Source organism: Anopheles moucheti, chromosome 2 (genome assembly GCF_943734755.1).
Source record: "Anopheles moucheti chromosome 2, idAnoMoucSN_F20_07, whole genome shotgun sequence".
NCBI classification, from domain to species: domain Eukaryota; kingdom Metazoa; phylum Arthropoda; class Insecta; order Diptera; family Culicidae; genus Anopheles; species Anopheles moucheti.
Genome location: NC_069140.1, coordinates 30,277,447 through 30,298,999, shown reverse-complemented (window position 1 = coordinate 30,298,999; position 21,553 = coordinate 30,277,447). Strand labels below are relative to the sequence as shown.

The following is a 21,553-nucleotide window of genomic DNA, read 5'->3' as shown; positions in this document are numbered from 1 at the left end:
CCCGCCCTGCCACGATGCCCGGTGGACGGAGGGGGCTCGTAGCTCCCCAGAACACGTTTCTGGAAAACATTATCCGGCGTTCGAACTCGCAGCGTAAGTACGCCGTAACCGTAGCACGGCATTTGATTGTCCTCTTTCCCACGTGGGTTGTTCCCACTGCGACCGTTTTGCCACAAAACCCCCTGCCTGTAATGATAGCCGGGGAGGAAGGGACGGCCACTACGTACCCCATCTCCTTGTCCCACCCCTCCTGTAACCGAAGAGTAGCGTTTCCAGCGAAAGCAGCAGCGGTAGCAACATTGGTCAATATGCTCGTCCTAAATAAATGGCCACACTCGGTGTTTGCGCCTGGTGGGAAGAGAATTCCAACGGGGGGGAAACGGAGAGTAAAGGGGAGTAACGTTGAAGGCCACACAATGGTGAAAGGGGTGGATGAGTTGGCGGGTGAGTGAAACTCAACACGCCCTGCCAGCAAAGCTTTGCTTTGACGAAAGCAACACTTTTATGGCACTGATGGTGTGTGTGTGTGTGTGGACAGCTACTCTTTGCCTTTCGTCAGCTTTTCTTTCGGCACACCGGTGGGGTGAGGAAAAATCAAATCATTCGTCCATCCCCCCCCCCCCCCCTCCCCTTACCTCACCCGAAGCGTGGCGGGTGACGTAGAGACACCCCCAAAAGTGAGTGAAGCTGCACAGTTTTTTCCCGATAGTGGAAAGCGCATCGTTCGATTTTTGCTTTCCTCTCGATGCAGGGCAAGTTGAAGCCCTCTGGTTTGATTTCACGTGTTTGTTTCTCTCTCTCTCTGTGTGTGTATGTATATTGGTTGGTATGTTTGTTTAGGTGACGGATTGCCGTTAAGAAGCTGGTAGTAGGATTTCCTGCTGAGTTGGAGCAAATGTTATTTCAACTCACACACAAACACACCACGGATCCCACAGTGGATGGTGGGAAATGTGGTAAAATCTGGTGTAAAGTTTTTGTCGTACAAGATGCTCTAGAAATTCATCGCTGGTTCGCTATGAATATTTCGACAAGCAAGTTCCATACGTTTGCCTAATGGAAGATCTTTTATTGCCCTGCCAATGCTTTGTTTGTGCTCATGTCAAAGCTAAGCAGTAATTAATATATGCGCAAGTAAGAAGCTTTTGCGTTATGATGTTACAACGAGTGCATTTGTTGGAACAGTCTGAGTAGTTTATGAAGATGAATACGATCTAATTACCAATAAAGTCACTCTAAAATCATTAAAAGTACCAAAATGTAGCATTGAAAAAAAACATCCCAAAAACGCCTAGAGGTATGCAATCTTTATATTTTTTAAATTTTATTAACATCAATAAAAGATTACATTTTAATAATTTTCCATAATAAGATCCATTCGAATTAGGTTAACTGCATGCCCGAAGGTTTACTGCATGCGAACCATTTTAATAAACCTTAAAGAAAGAGTAATGCATACATTTAGGCGCTGCACATTTAACAATCAAGTGAACGATTAAGTCAACTAGCCTTCTGTGGAAATGTTTGGTTTAGATTTGTTATTAATGAATTTCTAATTTTGAGTCTTTAATCGTTCCATGCTCAATCAGATATGCAGTGGTGGTGAAGCACTCATAAATGCAACTTGTTAAGGTGTTGTCATTTATGACGTGAAATTTCAAGCATCCAATCGAAACATTACTGTTTTACACTGAAAAGTGAAAAAGTGGCTCACCGTAGTACCGTTCCAGTAGTAACCTAGAACTGTTAGTACTATCAACATGAACGGAAGTCGATTGGGAGCCGAAACCAGATGCTCCGGAATGCATACTGCCTGACAGGCTGATAATTTCCCGTTCGGAAAGCGACTCATCATCGGTTCCCAAACGGCGGTAGAGCAATTCAACATTTTATTTACAGTAGCTTTTCTGGCAAAAAGTATGGTCTGCTTTTTGCATTGGATGCGGGAGTTGTGGGGCTTTTTTCTGTACGGAATGGTCCATGCTTACGCTTCTGAAGCATTCCATCATCATTACAAATATCGGGCGTAGCACACTTGTTTGCAGGGAGCTTCCGGCGAGAGCAGCTTCCAGCGTTGAAGTGGACGATCCCATCGGTTGAAGGATGCTTGTGTTGAATGTTTTTGCATAAATCAATCAACGTGAAGAATGTGCTCGCCTCGGTTCGGTACGGTTGATTTGGTATGCGGTGGGCAGTAGTGATAAGGAATTTTTGCAAACAATCAACTGACGAGTGCTCTTCACCGTGCCGTTGTTACAGCTTGACAGCTGGAGCTTTATTAAATAAATGCAATGAAAATATGAGCCCGTGGAGCGGTTTCGACGGATGCAGGCGATGGTGGGATTCCAATTCGGTAAAAGCATGTAATGTTGAGCGATATGATGTTGGGGGAATGTACAGTAATTAAATTTTTAAATATTTGCCCTCGGAGCCAAGCTTTAGCAACTGAGCAACACACGGACTACATATCTAACAGCTGCATATCTAGAACATTCTTACTAAACTTATTTATTCCAAATAATAATAAAATAAATCTAACTTGTGCCAATAACTAGGGCATATAAACTAAAACGGATTATTAGGTGGCATACACTTCAAGTTTTATGTTTTGGGCTACTGCTAACAACATTATGTTAACATGTTAATAGTACTAATCCGCACTCATCGTAACGCTTTTTGCGTTTCTTAGTTTGCGGATCTAAAAAAAACTCAATTCCCAATTTCCTCCAACCAGGCGTGTGAATGGATAACTTTTATACATGTATGCAAGAAATAAAGATAGTATATAAGTTGAAGGAAAAGAATGAGAGAATATCAATCAATAGAAAGTATGCAAAATCCGTTGAAATTCAATATCAATTGTACATCATGTTGAAGTTCTCTAGTTCAATGTTGATTGTTTACAATTGTTGCCCTCTGAGAGGGCCCCTCCCAACATCCCTGCAAGCTTTTATGAGATTACGAACTGATGCAGGTCAGTGGTTGGGTTTGATAGGAGTTTGTTTCGATATCTGTCTTACCTTCTGCATCCTGCCACATGTGGATTACAAATGACAAACGCATATACTATAGGTTCGATCTTGAAGAGACTTGGTGTAATTTAAATTCTGGCAGCAGAAATTATCCGTTCCAGTTGTTTGATGTCCCCGATGACTTCGTCCAAGAATATGAGAATACTGTGCCATCGTCCTGCTGACTGCTCTGCTACTGCTACATTTTGCGACTATATTCCTTTATTCACTTCGCTGTCTACCCAGCTGTCAATCATCCAGACGTCCTTCTGTTCCTTACAAATACGAGTAGCATGCATCAATTGCCTACGTCTTCTTCTGAGGGCAACATATCTGAGCATCGTTTTGTTTATAACCCTACCATTCAACCAGAACATTCCAGATTAATCTAACCTTCCTCCATTGCTTGCTTTCATTTCAGCGGACAGCTCTTTTCTGTTGGCTAACGCTCAAATCGTTGATTTCCCCATCGTGTACTGCAATGAGGCCTTCTGTAAAATTAGCGGCTATAACCGTGCTGAAGTTATGCAAAAGTCATGCAGGTAAGGCAACCCGTTGCGCTGTGGCTAGAATCTCAATCCCAAGGTATCATGATAAAAGGATGAAAGGCAGAGAAAGAGACGAGGAAAGAGAAATAGCGCAGTATCCTGAAAATACTTTGTTTAATACTTTCAGTTATGTATTCCATTCATTTCCCTCTTTCTCTCTGGTCCATCTCGCTTGTGAGGTATTACACGTGTGCACCTCTGTTTTTGTCCGGTGTATGTTGCAGGGCACGGCTAACTTACCCCGTGGTCCGGAATCCGATTTAGCACATATCTCATTCGCATGTGTTTCCCTTTGCATTATCACATTAGGTGCGGCTTCATGTACGGCGAGCTGACGGAAAAGGAGACGGTGGCCCGGGTGGAGTACGCGCTGGAACACCAGCAGCACGACCAGTTCGAGGTGCTACTCTACAAGAAAAACAGTACGTATCCAACCTGCCAGTACGTACTCTCCAATCCATCCAATGGCATCGATGGATCTTTGGCCGCAAGTACTGTGGGTCTCGCGACAACAGCCACAAACATAGCCGCAGAGCTTAACTCTTGATCCAATTAAGTTCGGTTTTGATCGATATGCGCTGGAGTGTTTGCGATGATTAATGAAGGCTCCTCCTGGGTTCGATGGGTTCAGGTGCGCCATCAACCATGCTGTGTCATGGTCGATGACTGTTAGGGGTGAGGAACGGGGGAGAAAAAAAAAAACATCAGCCCACCGAACACCGAATGTTCGAGTGCGTTTCACCCAGAATCGATCGGTGTCTCGGACGCCCGTCGTTCGCAATCTTGCCTTACGAAATTGTATGCCGGCGTGCTGAGAGACGCATGTCATTACCACTATTAGCGTCAACGTCTAATGACCATTTTCGTCCTGCCACATGGTGTGGCGATGCGAGGCGAACGTGTTAGGCTCCGGCTTTACTAATGCTCTTTGCACTTTTCGGATACTTGCGCGCACTCCACAGAAACACCACTATGGCTCCTGCTCCAGGTCGCTCCCATTCGCAACGAACGGGATTTGGTTGTGCTATTTTTGCTGACGTTTCGGGACATTACCGCCCTCAAGCAACCGATCGACAGCGAGGACACGAAAGGTGGTAAGTATTTACAGAGTTCCGTGGGTATCGGGGGGTACCTGGGGGAAGTGAATGTTTTGGGGATGGTGAAAACAAAAAAAAATGAAAGAGTACGGGGACGATTTGCTTTCCATTGGTACCATTCGTCAATTCTAAGCACTTCCTCGAAGTACGGAAAAATGAAAGAAAACACAAAACCATCCAACGGCATCATCCATCATGTGGAAGCTCTCTCGGGATATGTTGCGAGCATGGAGCCGTCGATTAGAAAATGTGTCTGAACAGAGGAGGAAAGGACAAAGTTTTTTTTTTTTTAAATCTACTTGCACACCAATTGGCCGAAACCTGGTTCGTGATAATGGTCACGATTCTTTCCAGCATCGACAGACCCGACACGATCAGAAAGGAAAGCATGAACAAATTATCATCGTTTCTAATTGGAGCAAAATTTATCAATGGACGTACGCGACAGGAAGCGTTCCCGTACTATTGAATTCTTTGTGTTTTCTTTTATGTTTCATTAGTTTTTAATTGATCCTGTGTTGGAAGAATATTTCTTCCTTCTATTCGCTACTTCTTCCTTCTCGTTTTTTTTTCTTTACCGAACGTGCGCTATATCTAACTATTTTTCTTTCTTTTCAACCAACAACAAAAAAAAACACAACCAAACTTTTCTCTTCCTGTGCTTCGCTTCGGTTATTCTATTCGATACTTTCTCTCTTTCTTCCATTTTCTTTGTGTGCGAAAGCAGTTCTTGGTAAGTGTTGGAGTTTGTTTTTTGTTTTGCTTTCAATTTTTTAACTTTGTTTTCCACTACTGGGTGGAGCGTTGATTATCATGTTTTCCCCGCTTCCTTTGTTGTTTTACCTTTTTGCTGCTCGCTTAATCGCGCCACTTCTTCCCGAAGATCTTTCAATTGCTTTAGACTTGCCAAACAGTTTACACGGTGTTTACCGCTTCTTTTGCTCCTTTTAGTCTGTTCGATATTATACCACATTCACCAATTACGTGAAATAGTTCTTCGAGCTTTTTGAAACAAACTTGATTGATCCAAAGCTTTTCATTCGTATTGTACAATTTTTCATGCTTCTTAGTTACATTAAATTTTCTCTCCCATTTTCATACAAGAGCAAACAACTATTTTTACACAACCCTGTAATTAAGTGGCAGCTGACGAACTGCCAAAGTTTTCAATTGTCCTTAGGAAAACTCATCCCATTTTCATATTTTAAAATGCGCAATCCCAACCTGACGGAAAATCCAGCGTCGGTAAATCCACCATCCCGAAGGAACTGTAGGAAGTGTAATTTTTCCCCTGCCATGCGCATGAAACATGGCATTAAATTAGCCTCGGGCAAATAAATTAATTCCCGTCAACTGAGCGTCATAGCCGACCTACGTGCCCTGCCATTCGCACGGCACGAATGTCGAACTTCTGGGCAAAACTTTACAAATAGGAAATTGGAGCTGAAGCGTTTAGAAACATTGCCGCGCTGGTACAGCTTCCGGGTGGCTTTTCTTTCGGGTGGTTTTGGGTTAACTTTTGCCGGTGGAAAACTTGCGACTCCGATCACCGGGTGGCACTGATTGTGTTTGTTGAAAAGGACGCTGGAAACTACTAGGCAGTGCGAAGGGTAAAGTTAAAACGTCATGCTTGACGACCGAAACCAGTGCTGAGGGTTTTGGTAAGAGGGATGGTAAGCAGCGATTAACACAGCCAGGTTAACAGGATATGTTTGAAACAATCAATGCATTGCTGTTTTTGCTATGCGGGTTGCCTACCTTTGGGGGGAAACTTTCCGTTACGTAACTAATAACAGCGTTACCGTCGTGGTTATGATGCAAGTTTCGTAATTTCATCTTCTGCATTAAAAAGGCAACGCGTACACAACAATAGTTGTTTGGTGTGGGTAAAATTTGCATTCAATTGATTTTTTTAAATCAATCAATTGATTTACCATGCAACTCGCATGGTAAATTTTTTTCACATTTTCCTACTTTTTCCTATTCGATTTCGTCTTTCCTTTCAATACACTCACATGAAATGAAACGACACGATGGCTAGTGCATCAATCGTCCCGAGTACAACAATAACAAACTACTCACAAACCGCTCAAAAGCAAAAGCACAGCAAACTTTGACTTATGCGCGTTTCGATACCGTTCCGAGCAGTACCCGAGCAGGCGAAACAAAAAAAAAAGCGCCACCATAAACAATGTTATTTTCGTGGGCTGTCAGTTTGCGGAGACGAAAAATACGGTCTAGCATTTTTCCTTTCCCCCTTTTCCGCGTGCGAGTACCCAGTTTTAGCACCCACTAAAACCGGAAATTGTGTAAGCTCACCCGTTTAAACGCGCCGTGATTTTTGCTTTCCGCTTTTGAGTGGCATTATTGTGTTCGGGTCGCACACAGTCGATCGGATTGTTGCACTTCGTACCGCGTATGACAGCAACAAGTTTCCCGATCCGGCCGGAAAACCGCCAAGAAGTAACCGCGTGCGCGTATTGGCAATAAGTCAATATTTGATGGGCCTCTATTGTATACGGACTCCCCTCTGCTGCGTTTGATGATGTGCTTGCAGCTTTAAACGGAACGGCACGTTGGAACTGTTGTACCATTGGTGTAGAATTTAATTCCCGGTTTCAGCATAGTTGCAGAACCGTTGCACAGCTGAACACGAGCGCGGAATTCCCTCCGTGGAATGTGCAGCAACAAATAAATCAGATTGCTTCGCCTGGCAGCTGACCAATTTATGCAACCGTGGTGGCTGGTGAATGTTGCAAATTGCAATAAATAAATCGCGTACAGCAATGCAATGGCGGTATCGTATTGCAATGGAGGGGGAGTGTGCGGATACCACGTCAACAATGATTTGTAAAAGTGAGGAATAACTTTATAAATGCCAACGACACAAATGAACGCATTGCAATGAGGTAATTTTGTAATGCAATTTGCATCGATTTAGGCGTTTGTGACATGTGACAAGCTAGCGGTGTGGCTTGCGTATGCTATACAATCCTTGTAACAGAACGCCTAAACCTATGCAAATTACATGCACACATCTCTTTTTTAAACTTTCATATCCATATGTAGCTCCGTAACCGTAACCGAAACCATACCTGGGAACGATTTTCTTTCCAACCATTTGTTGCATAACGCGTTCGATTGTGCAAACTCACGGAAAGGGTACAAATGAAAAGCACACATTAAAAATGGATGAATAGTCGATTGGAATACGTTCACACGGCACGGTAGCACTGGTTGCATTCTCGGACCATGATGACGTTTGTCGATTGCAAAACGAAAATTTCCCACCCACGCCATCAAAAGGAATTGGGAACCATTTTCCCAGTGAGTTCCACCGATGGAAAAGCATTCTTTTTGTTAACCCACTCCTCCTTCGACCATATCGGAATGATTGGGTGGAAATGGTGATGATGCAACATGCTTCACAACGAGCCTTCAACACCAATGGCGTCGATTGAAGAATCGAACCGTCAGAGAACGGAGAAATATCGTTAAAGAGACCGTTCGCTTACCCCGGAAGCTTGATTTCTTTGTTAATCAAATTTGAATAAGCAATTCTTGATTTCCAATGCTGCGCCACTGTACGATTGATGTGGAGCAGTGGAGCAGTTTAGCTTGGTTGCTCGAATTGCCATGATCAACAGGAAATTGTAACCTAGCCAAAATGATGTTCCCAACCCGTGCCCACCGACTAAGGTTGTTGGTGGTGTCGGGACGGAAGCAGGAAGAAGAAACCTCCCCCTCATTGATTGTTGATGGCATAATAGCGGGCAACAAAATGGGGTGATTCGGTGCCTATCGATGTGCTGTAAAAAGGTGCCTAGTGGGGAGGAAAAAAAAGGTACCAATCACTCTTTTCCTTTCTGTTTTGTTCATTTTGTTTTTTTTTTATGCTCGATCATACTTACTTGTTTGCTTCTTTTGGTTAGTGTGAATGACAGCGATTCTGCAAACAGAACGTCAACCCGAACGGTGAGACGTCTTCACCCCGGCCCGCCTTGCGGGTGATAGTTTGTAAAAGGAAACCATTCGTTCACTGCTCGAATCGTACAAATGGACGTTATGGAATTATTGAACGGTTGCGAACCCTGAACCCTTCTGGCCCTTCTGTTTTCGAGGGGTGGCGACACACACCCCTTAACAGCAGAGGGTGCCCTTTTTTGGCATGGTAACGCTTACGGACAGACCCACTTGAGGTCTTGAAGTGGAAAGGCGCGAAAAAGAAAACGGGGATGGTGAAAGGACGCAGCGAAGAATCACATCCGGAACGAGGTTACGATTGGTCGTTTCCGAGTGGCAAAATGAGTGACCAAAGCAAAGTACGGAAGGGAAAAACTAAACCCCCAACCATCACATCCACTTTAACGCGTTTACCCCGTTTTCGTGGGGTTTGGAAAGCTTTTGCAGCGATTTTCTGCATTTTCATCTGTCCGTGGATTCCGTGAACCCATTGCTACAGTTTTCACGTGGCTGTGTATATCTGTGTGTGTGTGTGTGTTTTTGTGTTTTACCCTTAATGTGTGCTCCCGTACATTTTTAATGGAAGTGAAGATGATGAGCTTTCACCGTATGACCTTTCACGTATACACCATTCGCCTTATGTTTATGGCCCGAAGTGGAAAACCGTTTTCCCGGGACGCGCGGGACGTTGTTCGAAACAGGAACGATAATGTTTGAATACAATTACAGGATTATAAGATTATCTCTAAATGCGCAACATCATGGCCAACGAAAGGAGCTCGAAATGGGTTCTTTGAATCGCTCGAATCGAACGCGGGCCCCGAACCTCGCCTCTGTACACATGAAGCACAGGACGAGTTCTTCGGTGCGCATTTAACCTTTCTTTAGCTGTTCCGTAGGGGGGGGGGGGGGGGGGGAGGTTTTCCCCTTCTTTACCGGCACGTAGCGGTCTTAACGTTGGTGATTGAATTCAAATGAATTTTGATTTTCCACACGTAAACTGAAGACGGGACCCACGCACCGACGGATGTGTATGTGTGTGTGTGATGAATAAACATAACCTCGTATAAACATTCGTAAGGAGATGAACCCAAGCGGAAGGTAATAAAAATATCAGCTGAAAAGCAAATCTTCTATCGCGTATCGGAAAATCTTTTCCCCATACGGTTTCACTCCCCGTAAACTCCATTAATCATTTGCCCTTTTAATGATTTGTTGTCTTTGGCTTTTGGCAGTATCAAAAACACTTACCACACTTGAAGCATACAGTAATGGGGGGGTTGTTTATCCTCCCACTGCTCCACTATTGATTTATACGCTTTGACATAAATTGTACAGTAAAATATCAATTTCCCATCGGCCATGATGGCCATGCCTTCAATTGTGTGTTATTTATTACGCCGAATTGTACCCCAGCGGAGATTTCACTGCATATCTGTAATGTGTTTTTGCTTTCCTCTTTCTCACTTTATACTCCCTACAGCTATGCTTTTCTATTGTTCATTTAGTGTCAGTATCGCAATAGTAGCATAAATTAATGCCATTACAATTACAATTAAGCTCACTGCTGTACATTGGAATTTCAATCGCTTTTTCCCACTTAGAGCTTTTGAGTTATTGCCGAACCGAAAAAGGACATCTGGTTGCAAAAGCACTCACTAACACTAGAGCGGTAACGTTGCATATTGGTTGAATAGAGATGCTTTGTTTTGCGGATTGCATACATGCGGGCGTTTTTCATACTCATACAGCGAAAACAAATTGCAATACGCATGCAAAATTGTTATCACATACAAATAAAGCTTTTTTAAACGAAAGAAATTCGCTTCAGTATGAATGCTGAATAATAAGCTCACATTTAATCAAACACATAGGACGCTTTTTACCTTTTACCCGATACTGAATTTGGTTTAGGTTTTAAGATTAAGCTAGTGTTTTGTTTCCAGTAATAGACGCTGCAATTACAATCATTATTAATCCGTGTTTTCTCCCTATATATCTTCTCCCGCCCAATTACATACACATACACGTACAACGCAAAAGGGCTCTCCAAGTTCGCAAAGTTGGCTCGCTCCGTGACCAGAAGCCGTCAATTCAGTGCACACTTGCCTACGCTAAAGGATCCTACTAAGCAATCAAATCTAGCTCATGTAAGTACCACCCCCCACCCTAGTACGTATGCGTATGCCCAGCCGTGCGTTTGCTGTCGTCACCGTTGTCGTCATCGCCATCCATCTAATTTCATATTAAAAGGCGTAGAAAAGGTCCCGCGGGAAGGCTAAACCTTACCGTCGTCCGTGGCGCATACGGCGGGACCTGGTGTGCAGGTTTGGACAAAAACAAAGGCCCCCCTTTGGTTTCCAAACTTGACCGAATGTGCCACCAACACCGCACATTTTACGTGCCTTGGTAGACCGATATACCCGGCATTATTTATTCAGATGTTTGTTATCATGGGCGCCTGGGTTGTATTACAATTTTAATTTTAAATCATTCCCATCCCCGTCCTACGGGTGTTTGTTCGGTTCTTAGCGGTCAGGTTGATTTGAAAGTTGAAGGAAAAACAAACGGCACGGCACGGCAACGGGCACGGCTCCCGACCACCGGTGGGTTTGTTTGGCTGTATCTTGGTGCAGCGGTGTTGATGAAGAAGTTTCCCCGCCACCATCATCGCAACCGTGCTTTAATCGAACTTTTCTCTAATTACCTTTGGCTTTGTTTGTTTGTTTGTTTGTTTGTTTCTCATCTTCACTATTTACCACCCGCTCAGATGATGTCATTAAGTGCCGATGTTATGCCACAGTATCGCCAGGAAGCGCCAAAAACGCCGCCGCATATACTACTGCATTATTGTGCATTCAAAGCAATCTGGGATTGGGTGATATTGTGTTTAACATTTTATACTGCAATTATGGTAAGTAGCTTTAAAACTGCCGAGGAAAATAATGCTAGGACACTGTTAAAATAAAACAGAGCATCAGGCATGTTGAATTCGATGTTACAGTTCCTACGAACGAAGCATCGAAGCAACCTTCCGACAACCTGTTAACCTTTATCGACTTGGAATAAATTCTTGACAGCTCAGGTGTGAAGGTGAATTGAGTTCTCAGGTCTGCTAATGCATGCATCTCTCATTGACAGGTACCATACAACGTAGCCTTCAAGAACAAGACGTCGGAGGATGTTTCACTGTTGGTAGTTGACTCGATAGTAGACGTAATATTTTTCATAGACATCGGTAAGCATCATCATCAGCTGGCAGGATCCTGCAGACACACACATAGACACCTGTTAATGGCTTACTTCGATTCCGCATTACAGTGCTTAACTTTCACACAACGTTCGTCGGACCGGGCGGTGAGGTCGTTAGTGACCCGAAGGTGATTCGCATGAACTACCTGAAGTCGTGGTTTATCATCGATCTGCTCAGCTGTCTGCCGTACGACGTGTTCAATGCGTTCGACCACGATGAAGATGTAAATTGACAGATTCCCATCGGGCGGATGACAATTCGGCCGTCACGCGTGCATTCGCTCGCTCACACTTCCCGTTCGTTCGCAGGGCATCGGATCGCTGTTTAGCGCGCTGAAGGTGGTGCGTCTGTTGCGGCTCGGCCGGGTCGTGCGGAAGCTTGATCGATATCTGGAGTACGGTGCGGCCATGTTGATACTGTTGCTGTGCTTCTACATGCTAGTGGCCCACTGGTTGGCCTGTATCTGGTACTCGATTGGGCGTAGCGATGCCGACAATGGGGTAAGTGATGGGGATGATGGTACATGGCAATGGAAAACAATTAACCCATCAAACCGACACCACCTGTGGCAACTCACAAGTACCCTTACCTTACGCTAACCCCCGCTAATGCTTACCACCAAAAGCAATACCGTGCCTGTGTGTGTGTGTGTGTGTGGGGGGGGACGGAAATTAGAAAATTAAAAATACCCTCCACCCTTCCTACCCGAACAACCACAAACGGTTGCAGTTTTGCAATTGCATGCGAGCTCCCGTATGGTACGGGGTCGTCCTTTCACAATGTACCGATGGTGCACCGATGCATAGGGCAAATCACATCCACGCGGGCAGTTGCCAATGGTCCACGGGGAGAGGGGCTCGATCGCTAACATTTTACACATATTTGAACATGTAAAGCTTAACGCTGTCTGTCTTTCCTCTTCCGCACCAGGTACAGTACAGCTGGCTCTGGAAGCTGGCGAACGTTACGCAGAGCCCGTACTCCTACATCTGGTCCAACGAGTCCAATGCACCGGAGCTGGTGAACGGTCCGTCGAGAAAAACGATGTATGTTACGGCGTTGTACTTCACCATGACATGTATGACATCGGTAAGCAAATTAAACTATTGATCCATTCAAAAACCCGTGCTCTGTTGCCGGGACATTGCCTTTGCCTGTCTGTCATGGCGAGCAAAACCATCCGGCTGTGGAGCCCGCATCCACAGCCAACGCATTACAGTGCTCCGACAATGCTTCCTCCAACGTACTTCAACACCACGGTTGATGCACCGTCTATGCACCGTACCGCCGTAGAGACTAGAGATTGGCCCGGCCCGGTTGAGTACTGGCCGGTTTTGTACGCCAAATTGAATCGTGCACTCCCCCGGGGGCACGTACGGGACCCTCTTGTCATCGCATCGTCCACTTCGGGTCCATTGTGTGTTCTGGTGCGGGGTTGAAGTTTAACCAATTTGGTTGCCTTCAGTGGGCGGGCTTTTTTTAACACCATTCTTGCGACGAGATCCTGTGTTCTATTTTCAGCCACACGCCAACGACTGCTCCCCGTGGAAAGCACACGACTGTGTGCGATCGGTGGGCGCTACCAGAGACCGGAATGTGTATGATTGACCAGCGTGCAGACGATAGGCTTCGGATGCCGGACATTGCAGCATGAATGACGCAGATAATTTAATTCTAACTCGTGAACATTTTCTCTTCTCTTTTTCCGCTTCTTTTCCCCAAAACTGCCCACGCACTCACTCGCCACCGGTCCTTCCCTATTTGCTAATGGCTTTTGGGCTATCGATTACTGCCCAAATTGCCTAACAATATCCTCCCGTACCCTGCCCTGACTCACACACGCACCCTGCATGTCCTTCCCAAATTCCCGTTCCATCCACCCACATCCAGGTCGGATTCGGAAACGTTGCTGCCGAGACGGACAACGAGAAGGTATTCACTATCTGCATGATGATAATTGCAGGTGCAGTGTTCTACGTTCCGTTGCCACGTCCTGTTGTTTGATTACTGTTTTCACCGGTTTTTTTTTGTTGTTGTCGTTGTGTCATACGCCAAAACCCACCATCGACCACATTGTGTTCTGTTGTTTATCCGAAGCTCCACTCTCATTTGGACCTTTTTATTCGAGTGTGTGTGTGCTTGTGTTCAGCGATGCTGCACAGCTTCTACACCGTGTGGCTTGTCCGAAACTCCCATGCGTAGATTAACTTTCGGGTTATTTATATCAAAAACACATAGGCTCTCGCTTTTCCAGTTGGATTTGCTACCGAAGAAAAAAAAAAACAAAAAACGCAGCAAAAAAGTAGCCGACCACTAACGACAAAAAAAAAAGAAAACGTAAAGCTCTCCTTCCACATGATTTCCACTTCCATGCACAGTTCCTTCCCACCTTCATCTCATCCGTGTTGGAGTCGGCTTACTTTTTGGCTTTACTACTGCTCTAAGCTACCGTTTTATCTACTGTAAAGCTCTTTTCGCCTCTGGTCCGAGTGTTGTATCGCTACGTGTTTCTGCAGTTTATCGTTTTGTGTTTTTTTATTTTGTGTTTTCGTTTTTGGACTCCATTTTAATGTTTCCTCTCTATGTCTGGTCTATGTTATGCGCTGAAACAAGCATTATTCATTTAATCTTCTTGCGATAAAAAGACTATTTTTTTTTAATGCCTACTTCAATTGTGTTAAACTTACGAATATTTATTCCGGTCGGAACAGTAAGCCTTCTGCAAAGAAGATTATTTGCTTTATTTGTGTTTTTTTCCTTTCGTTTCATTTATTATTTTTAGTAATATTTATTTAAAATGTCTTCGTTTAATCGTTTTTATTTACTCCTTATTCTGGTTTTCTGGTTAAACTCATTTTATTATTTCATTTTGCTTTCTTCTGTTTGATAAAAAAAATGAATGAGCTTGTAAATACTTTTATTAGTTTTTGTATATTTTTACTTTTTTTTACTTCATTTTCCCTGCGTGTCTGTAACTTTAAAAACTGTATCTTTCATTGTTTCGTTTCGTTTGTATTGTTTGTGTGTGAGCTGTTTTGTTTTACTACTTAAATCTTTTATTTATTTACTTCTTTTATATTTCGTTAACTATTTGGCCATTTTTATTCACCTTTTTCATCGAGTTTTGTTTATTTAAATTTCTTAACCGTAACATTTCCATTGCTCGTGTTCTTAAAATATGTTTCATTTAATTTACTCGAGAGCTTTTTATGTTTCCAGTTTCCGCGTAATGTTATTGTTTGCTCTCACAACTACAGCATTAAAAGCTGTTTTGTTTCTCTTGAAAATTAAACATTATCCGATTGGCAGAACAAAAGCAATATACTCTCACCGGCTGCGCGTGATCATGTTTTTTCCACTGTGTGTGTGTGTGCGTGTTCTCGCTGTGCGTGTCAAGTGCAAGTGTATCCATATTAGCACAAGCCCGCTGCACATCGCATTAGCTTTAACTAGATAAAACAGGGAAAACCGAACCTGTAGTTTTTGCTAGAAATAACACACCGTCCTGCGACAAACCATCGGCACCGCCACCGAATCATAAATTAAATGTACCAGCAACAGTCGTACTGTGCCGTGCTCCCGTCACCTTTTATGTGCCTTGTGACCTTTCAACTACGTGTCACGTGCACGCGTGTGTGTGTGTATGTGTGTGTGTGTGCGTGTGTGTGTTTATTTTATTTTTTAAACCAGAAAGCTTACCTCTCGTTTTCTTACTTTCGCTCCTCTTGTACAACATAAAACTCTGCTCTTTTTTATCTGCTGCTATCCAACCCCGCGCTATACGCTGGGGTGGAAAAGATTTATTATGTTCATCTGGTCTTCCGCTGTGGCATTTAAAAGTTTCCAACTACCATGCGAAACCAATCCCGTATGCGGGGTGTGTGGAATTTCAGGACCTCTCCACCTTTAGCACGCGGTAGCCCACAGCCCACACCCATCCACAGACCGAAGACATTTGCTGCCCACAGTATATAATTTCAAAGGGGTTTTCCTTTAGTTTTGTATTTGTGTGTGCGTGTGTGTGTGAGTGTGTGTGTGTACAAACCCTCCCACGTCCGTTCGACGTTTCCAACGGTCGATCCTTTCTCATACTGATTTTGGTCTCTCTTTTACCGTCACCGTGTGTGACAATACCCGCCCTTTCCATTTCCCCCGCTCAATGCACCCATGCTCCCAATGCCCAATGCCCATTGCACACACAAAAAAATAAAACCCAATAGCTCTTCTGTACGCGACCATTTTCGGTCACGTTACCACCATCATCCAGCAAATGACATCGGCCACCGCAAAGTACCACGATATGCTGAACAACGTGCGGGAGTTCATGAAGCTGCACGAGGTACCGAAGGCCCTGAGCGAACGCGTTATGGACTATGTTGTATCAACATGGGCGATGACCAAAGGGCTGGACACGGACAAGGTAAGCGAACGGTCGGGCGGCAGGGGATGCTGCAAACGGATTGGGTTCGCTTCGATGATGGCCATTCTAGGTGGGGGTGGTTTGCGCTTGCCGGCAGGGTGGGTGCATTTTCGATGAAAACCCATTACGGCCGAGGTTGGACCGAACCCTTTCGTGTGCGGGAACGGGCCCGAAATGGGTTTGTCAACTTAACGGAACCGTTACGTTACAGTAGAAGTTTACCATCGAGTTATTAATCCCTTGCGAAGGCCATCCGGCCACCGTTCCCTCCGGTGATAGGATTTTATATTTATTTGTCCGCTTCACGCTTCATGTGTGTGTTTCGATACAAATTAAATGTAAGCCATAATAAAAATGGTTCGTCGAAATGGTTGATAAAAGGAATGTACCCAGGTGGCAAATCATCGCCAGAGTCGTAATATGATGCAGGCCGATTTACATGGTGGAGTAGCGTGGAGCAGCGCCTAAATTTATGCAACTCGCGAAACTAATTCACCTCATTCATTTACCTAGCGGATCACTAACATGCGTAATGGATGGCTTGTTTTGCAAATATTATGGATTTAACGCCTACAAGTATGCAATACGTATTAGGATGGGATGGAGCAGGATGATGTTTATCGATTGCAAACATTTAGGTGTTGCAGACTAGAGAAATAAGTAATTCGAAGGCGTACAAAATTTACTCTTTGTTAAATTCCAATGAATTTCCCCTACACTCGGCACAGTACAACGCCCGGCTGACTGATCAAACAATGGTTCCGGGCAGTTTTCTTCTCCAATTTCCAAATTTCAAATTTTGCTTCATAAGCCAAACAATTGCGGCTGGATCGGTACCACCGTCAGCTTACTCACGGACAATAGGAATAAAATATGCAACACTGGCCGTATTGCAAAACGCCCTCCAACGTTACAGTTTTGCGCTCCGTCGAAGAGGAAGTGCGCAAATATGCGCAACCCCACAGCAACAGTAACATCATCAACACCATCATGCGTCGCATCGTTTCGGGCGATAAAATAAAGTTTGCTTCGCTTATTCACCGCCACACCGGTCACTGATTTATGCATGTTTGCTTATATTTCCCCTTTCCCGTGTACCACACGTACAAAACCACGTTGGGCTGTGTACGTGTACGGGTTTTTAGGTTCTAAACTATTGCCCCAAGGACATGAAGGCCGATATCTGCGTCCATCTGAACCGGAAAGTATTTAACGAGCATCCGGCATTTCGATTAGCCTCCGACGGATGCCTCCGGGCCCTGGCGATGCACTTCTGCATGTCACACTCTGCGCCCGGTGAGTAGCAGCATCGATCAGGATCGATCTCGACCACCGTTTTGGTCGGATTGATTTTCATTTCCATCGTTTATTTCCGCTTCCGGGCGTACCGGACCCGCGTTCAAACCGGGCGAGTTGGCTAAGGGTCGAAAAATGTAGATAAATAATACGATTGTGGTTTTTATCACGCTTGGTGCTGGTATTGCATGCGCCATCTTTCCACAGGGGATCTGCTCTATCATACGGGCGAAAGCATCGACAGTCTGTGCTTCATCGTGACGGGCAGCCTGGAGGTGATACAGGACGACGAGGTGGTCGCGATACTGGGCAAGGGCGACGTGTTCGGCGACTCATTCTGGAAGGATTCAGCTGTGGGGCAAAGTGCGGCTAATGTTCGGGCGTTAACTTACTGTGATTTACATGCGATAAAACGAGACAAGCTGCTCGAAGTATTAGATTTTTATCAGGCTTTTGCTAATAGTTTTGCGAGGAATCTAGTTTTAACGTACAACCTAAGACATCGATTAATCTTTAGGTGAGTGTGTCGAGCGTGTGTTTGTTTTGGTGCTTCCGCAAACCGGCAAACTGGCAAACCAAACGAATCCTTTCTCTCTCCACCAACAACAGGAAAGTAGCGGACGTACGGCGCGAGAAAGAGCTAGCGGAGCGACGGAAGAACGAACCACAACTGGGCTCTAGTCAAGATCACCTGGTAAGAAAAATATTTTCAAAATTTAGACGAGCTCAGCAAAATGCACAAGGAACCAAGGACCAAACTGGTTCCGTTCAAAGCGACGTTGAGAAGGGCGACACAGATACAGACAAAGGAAAGGTGAATATTTTTACACTCAAACCTCACTTAAAACAAAAAAAAAATCGGTTAAAAAAGTTCCCAAACTCTACAAAACACTCAAATGCTCGAAATCCCTACGCCGCATCAAAATCAAACACTGCAACCAAAACCATTTCCTGTGTACGGCACACTAAACACACACTCATCTCTTTAGGGTGGTTTTGATTAGGCCGTGTTATCGTCGTGGTTTGCTTGTGATTGTCGTTAATGTTACTGCAATGAGCTTTATTTTCTGTAATTATTACGTTAACATCGTAGTGGCGATGTGTTATCGAAGATTGAGTTTTCGCACCAAAAAGTGACAAGCAAACTGTGGGAAAAAGAGCTTTGGAATAAAGCCTACTTTTCGTTCACAGTGCATAACTTTAGGCGTTTTGCCATATTGTGTTTTGCATCGCTTGTCGCTTTTTAGGCGATTGTAGATCTATTGTTTATTTTATACGGTGTTTAAGTAGATTGACTAATGTTAGTGCACCTTTGTAAACCTTTTGTTGTTTGGTTATCTCTATTAACTATGAAACGAATTATTAATCGGTGTTAGCTGTTCCTTAGGAAGATATGTGACTTTTAGACTTTTCTTCGAATTTCGAATTCGAATTCGGATTCGGAAAAAACACAAACATATCACACTACAAGCTTTTGTAACTGTATGGACATTCATTGGCTTGCAGTGGACTGCACGTGCTTCATAGCGAGATGCATTATTACGCGTGTGCGCCACTAGCTTTTCCGTTCAAGCCCATGCAGAGAAAATTGCCATTGAAAAGCCTATAACGCACGTAATTGTTCTTTGAGACGTCATTATGGAACACTAGCATCTTTAGTGCATACCACAGTTTAGTACAATCATACTACATAGGTGTTGTGTTAGAACTACACGTCCCTTGTTCTGGCTGTTTCCACCGTACAGTACAACTTAGAATGTCGGCACCATTAAAGTCTCCGATTCCCTTGCCCTTCCTACCTGGGTGACACATATATATTGTTGCCGAGACCAGTACATCAGCCTACCCTGTGTACCTACTTGCAGTTGCCGGCCAAGCTGACGTTGACGGAGGACACACGGGCACTTACAACGGCCGTACCGTCACCATCGCCATCACCCTCACCGTCGTCCGGACCACCGTCGGCGAAGGGTCCGCGGGCCAGCAAATGGGGCCGGCTGTTGGGCAGCTCCAGTGTCGATTCGGCGAGCGACACCAGCACAAAGGTAGCCGTGTCTAGAAGTTTAAGTGCACGCGAAAGCTTACGTGAAAGTGCACAAGGTAGAGCGAGCTCGAGCTCGAGTAGTAATGGCGGTCAAGGCAACAAGGTAGCTCGTTCCGCGTGTGTTCTTTGTGTGTTGTGGGTGTTTGTGGGTATTGCATGCATGCACATGAACAACTCGCACTCGCAGTTCCGCACGCACAGTTATCGCTGGTGTACTTGAAAACAGGCCCGTAACGTTGCACACTGTTTTGCGCTCCTCGTTGACAGATATTCCCGAAGACGCCAAAACTATCACCCGGACCGGGAGCAACGCTGGCACGGCAGGATACGATCGATGAGGGTGGCGAAGCGGACCACACTCCGGCGGCACGGCCACCCGACCGACCGGTGGTGCATATGGAGCGTGAGGTGAAACCACCGTCGTTGGAGCGTCAACCGACCGAGCGGGACCGGCTGCTGGACACGGCCACCACGGAACGCGTGCGGGAACGGGAGCGGGAACGGGAACGGGAACGCGAACGGGAGCGGGAACGGGAACGCGAGCGGGAGCGACAGATGGAGCGCAACCTGTCGCTGGAGCGCGAGCGTCAGATCGAGATGGCACAGTCCCGATCGACGACCTCCGACACGTACGACACCGGGCTACGGGAGCAGCCGTCCACGCTCGCCCAGCGGGATCTCATTGCGACGGTCCTGGACATGAAGGTCGACGTGCGCCTGGAGATGCAGCGAATGGCACAGCGGATGAGTCGCATCGAGGAGCTGCTGAACGATCTGCTGAACCGCATCCAGATCGACTCGTCCGGCCAAAGCTCACCGGGTGATATGCCCACGGTAGTGGCGGCGCCCGGTCCCAGCACGTCCGGCGCGATCGTACCGACCGCGGCACCCAACCCCGCGGGTGCCGGTCCGGGCGCACTAGGCCTTAGTCCGGCGACCGCCGCAGCGATCGGTCCCGGTGGTAACGGGCTTGGGCCGATCCTGTTACGCAAGCGGCGCTCCAAAAGCCGCAAGGCACCGGCTCCACCGAAACAGAGCCCGGAGCAGACCTGCCTGCTCGACAGCGAGCTCCCGTCTACATCGGCTACGCGCAAGCGCGAGTTCCTCTAGCCCCGGATACTGTTGCGCCACCAGGCGGACTATCTGCCCGAGCAGTAGCACGCTCCATCCGGCGCTCCTGCACGCCGCGCGCTTCCTCTGCCTTTAGCACCAGCACTGCTGCCACTCGTGAAACGTTGATCTGAGCGATTGGCGGTAGTGTATCTAGAAAAAAAAAAACAATCAGAGTGGATCAGTATTTTGCCCATTTCTTCTTCGCATCCGTGTAGCTAGTACACCGCTAGAGCACATGAGTACACTGGCAGCTGTAGACAGTGCGTCTCAGTTCACGGTTCTCTGGCACGGCTATTATAAGCGCTATCAGCACAGACCGCACAGCGACAATCGAAGTATGAATCACACAAGTCCTCAACCCCCTCCCGAAGAACCCCAAGAACACTAACGCGTGTACTCTCCGCTAAGGACCGCTTGCCTTCTTTGCCACCTTACGTTCGGTAGTTTTCGGTCTTTTCGGTCCTTCGGTAGAATTGCCAAACGTGTACACATATCTGGATATTGTAGGATTGAGTTGAGCGTTCCGAGTGGATTTGATGCATCTAGATTTTGGCACACGATCGTGGGCGACGTGCATAGGTACACGAGTATTTTCCTTCCTAGAGTTGCAAGTTAGAAGAGGGCGTACAGAATGGTAGCAGTAGTAGGCAGGTGCAACAAGCTCGTAGAAAGGGGTAAGGAACGAAGTGAATGTGTCTAAGTAGCTGGGTTTGCAGAATGGGATAGCGACTGTAGAGTTTGTAGACTGTTGAGCGGATTACTAGATTGGGCAGGCCAGAGTCGGGAGAAGGTTACTACTAATATCTAT

The 21,553-nt window shown here is 45.6% G+C and overlaps 1 protein-coding gene across 2 annotated transcripts; it reads left to right on the top strand.

The window, feature by feature from the left end:
• The first annotated feature begins 14 nt into the window (after positions 1-14).
• On the top strand, positions 15-20,828 carry LOC128308038 (potassium voltage-gated channel protein eag). 2 transcript variants are annotated; one of them, XM_053045454.1, is made up of 18 exons: positions 15-93; positions 3,433-3,553; positions 3,869-3,981; positions 4,522-4,653; positions 5,384-5,389; positions 10,663-10,769; positions 11,390-11,533; positions 11,761-11,857; positions 11,941-12,095; positions 12,181-12,372; positions 12,803-12,961; positions 13,763-13,835; positions 16,093-16,292; positions 17,438-17,588; positions 17,796-18,105; positions 18,198-18,402; positions 19,454-19,735; positions 19,900-20,828. In XM_053045454.1, the coding sequence occupies exons 1-18, from the start codon at positions 15-17 to the stop codon at positions 20,740-20,742; spliced, it is 3,369 nt and encodes a 1,122-aa protein (XP_052901414.1). In that variant the 3' UTR covers positions 20,743-20,828. The 2 variants fall into 2 exon arrangements, with proteins under 2 accessions (XP_052901414.1, XP_052901413.1); XM_053045453.1 differs by lacking the exon at positions 5,384-5,389.
• Positions 20,829-21,553: the final 725 nt, after the last annotated feature.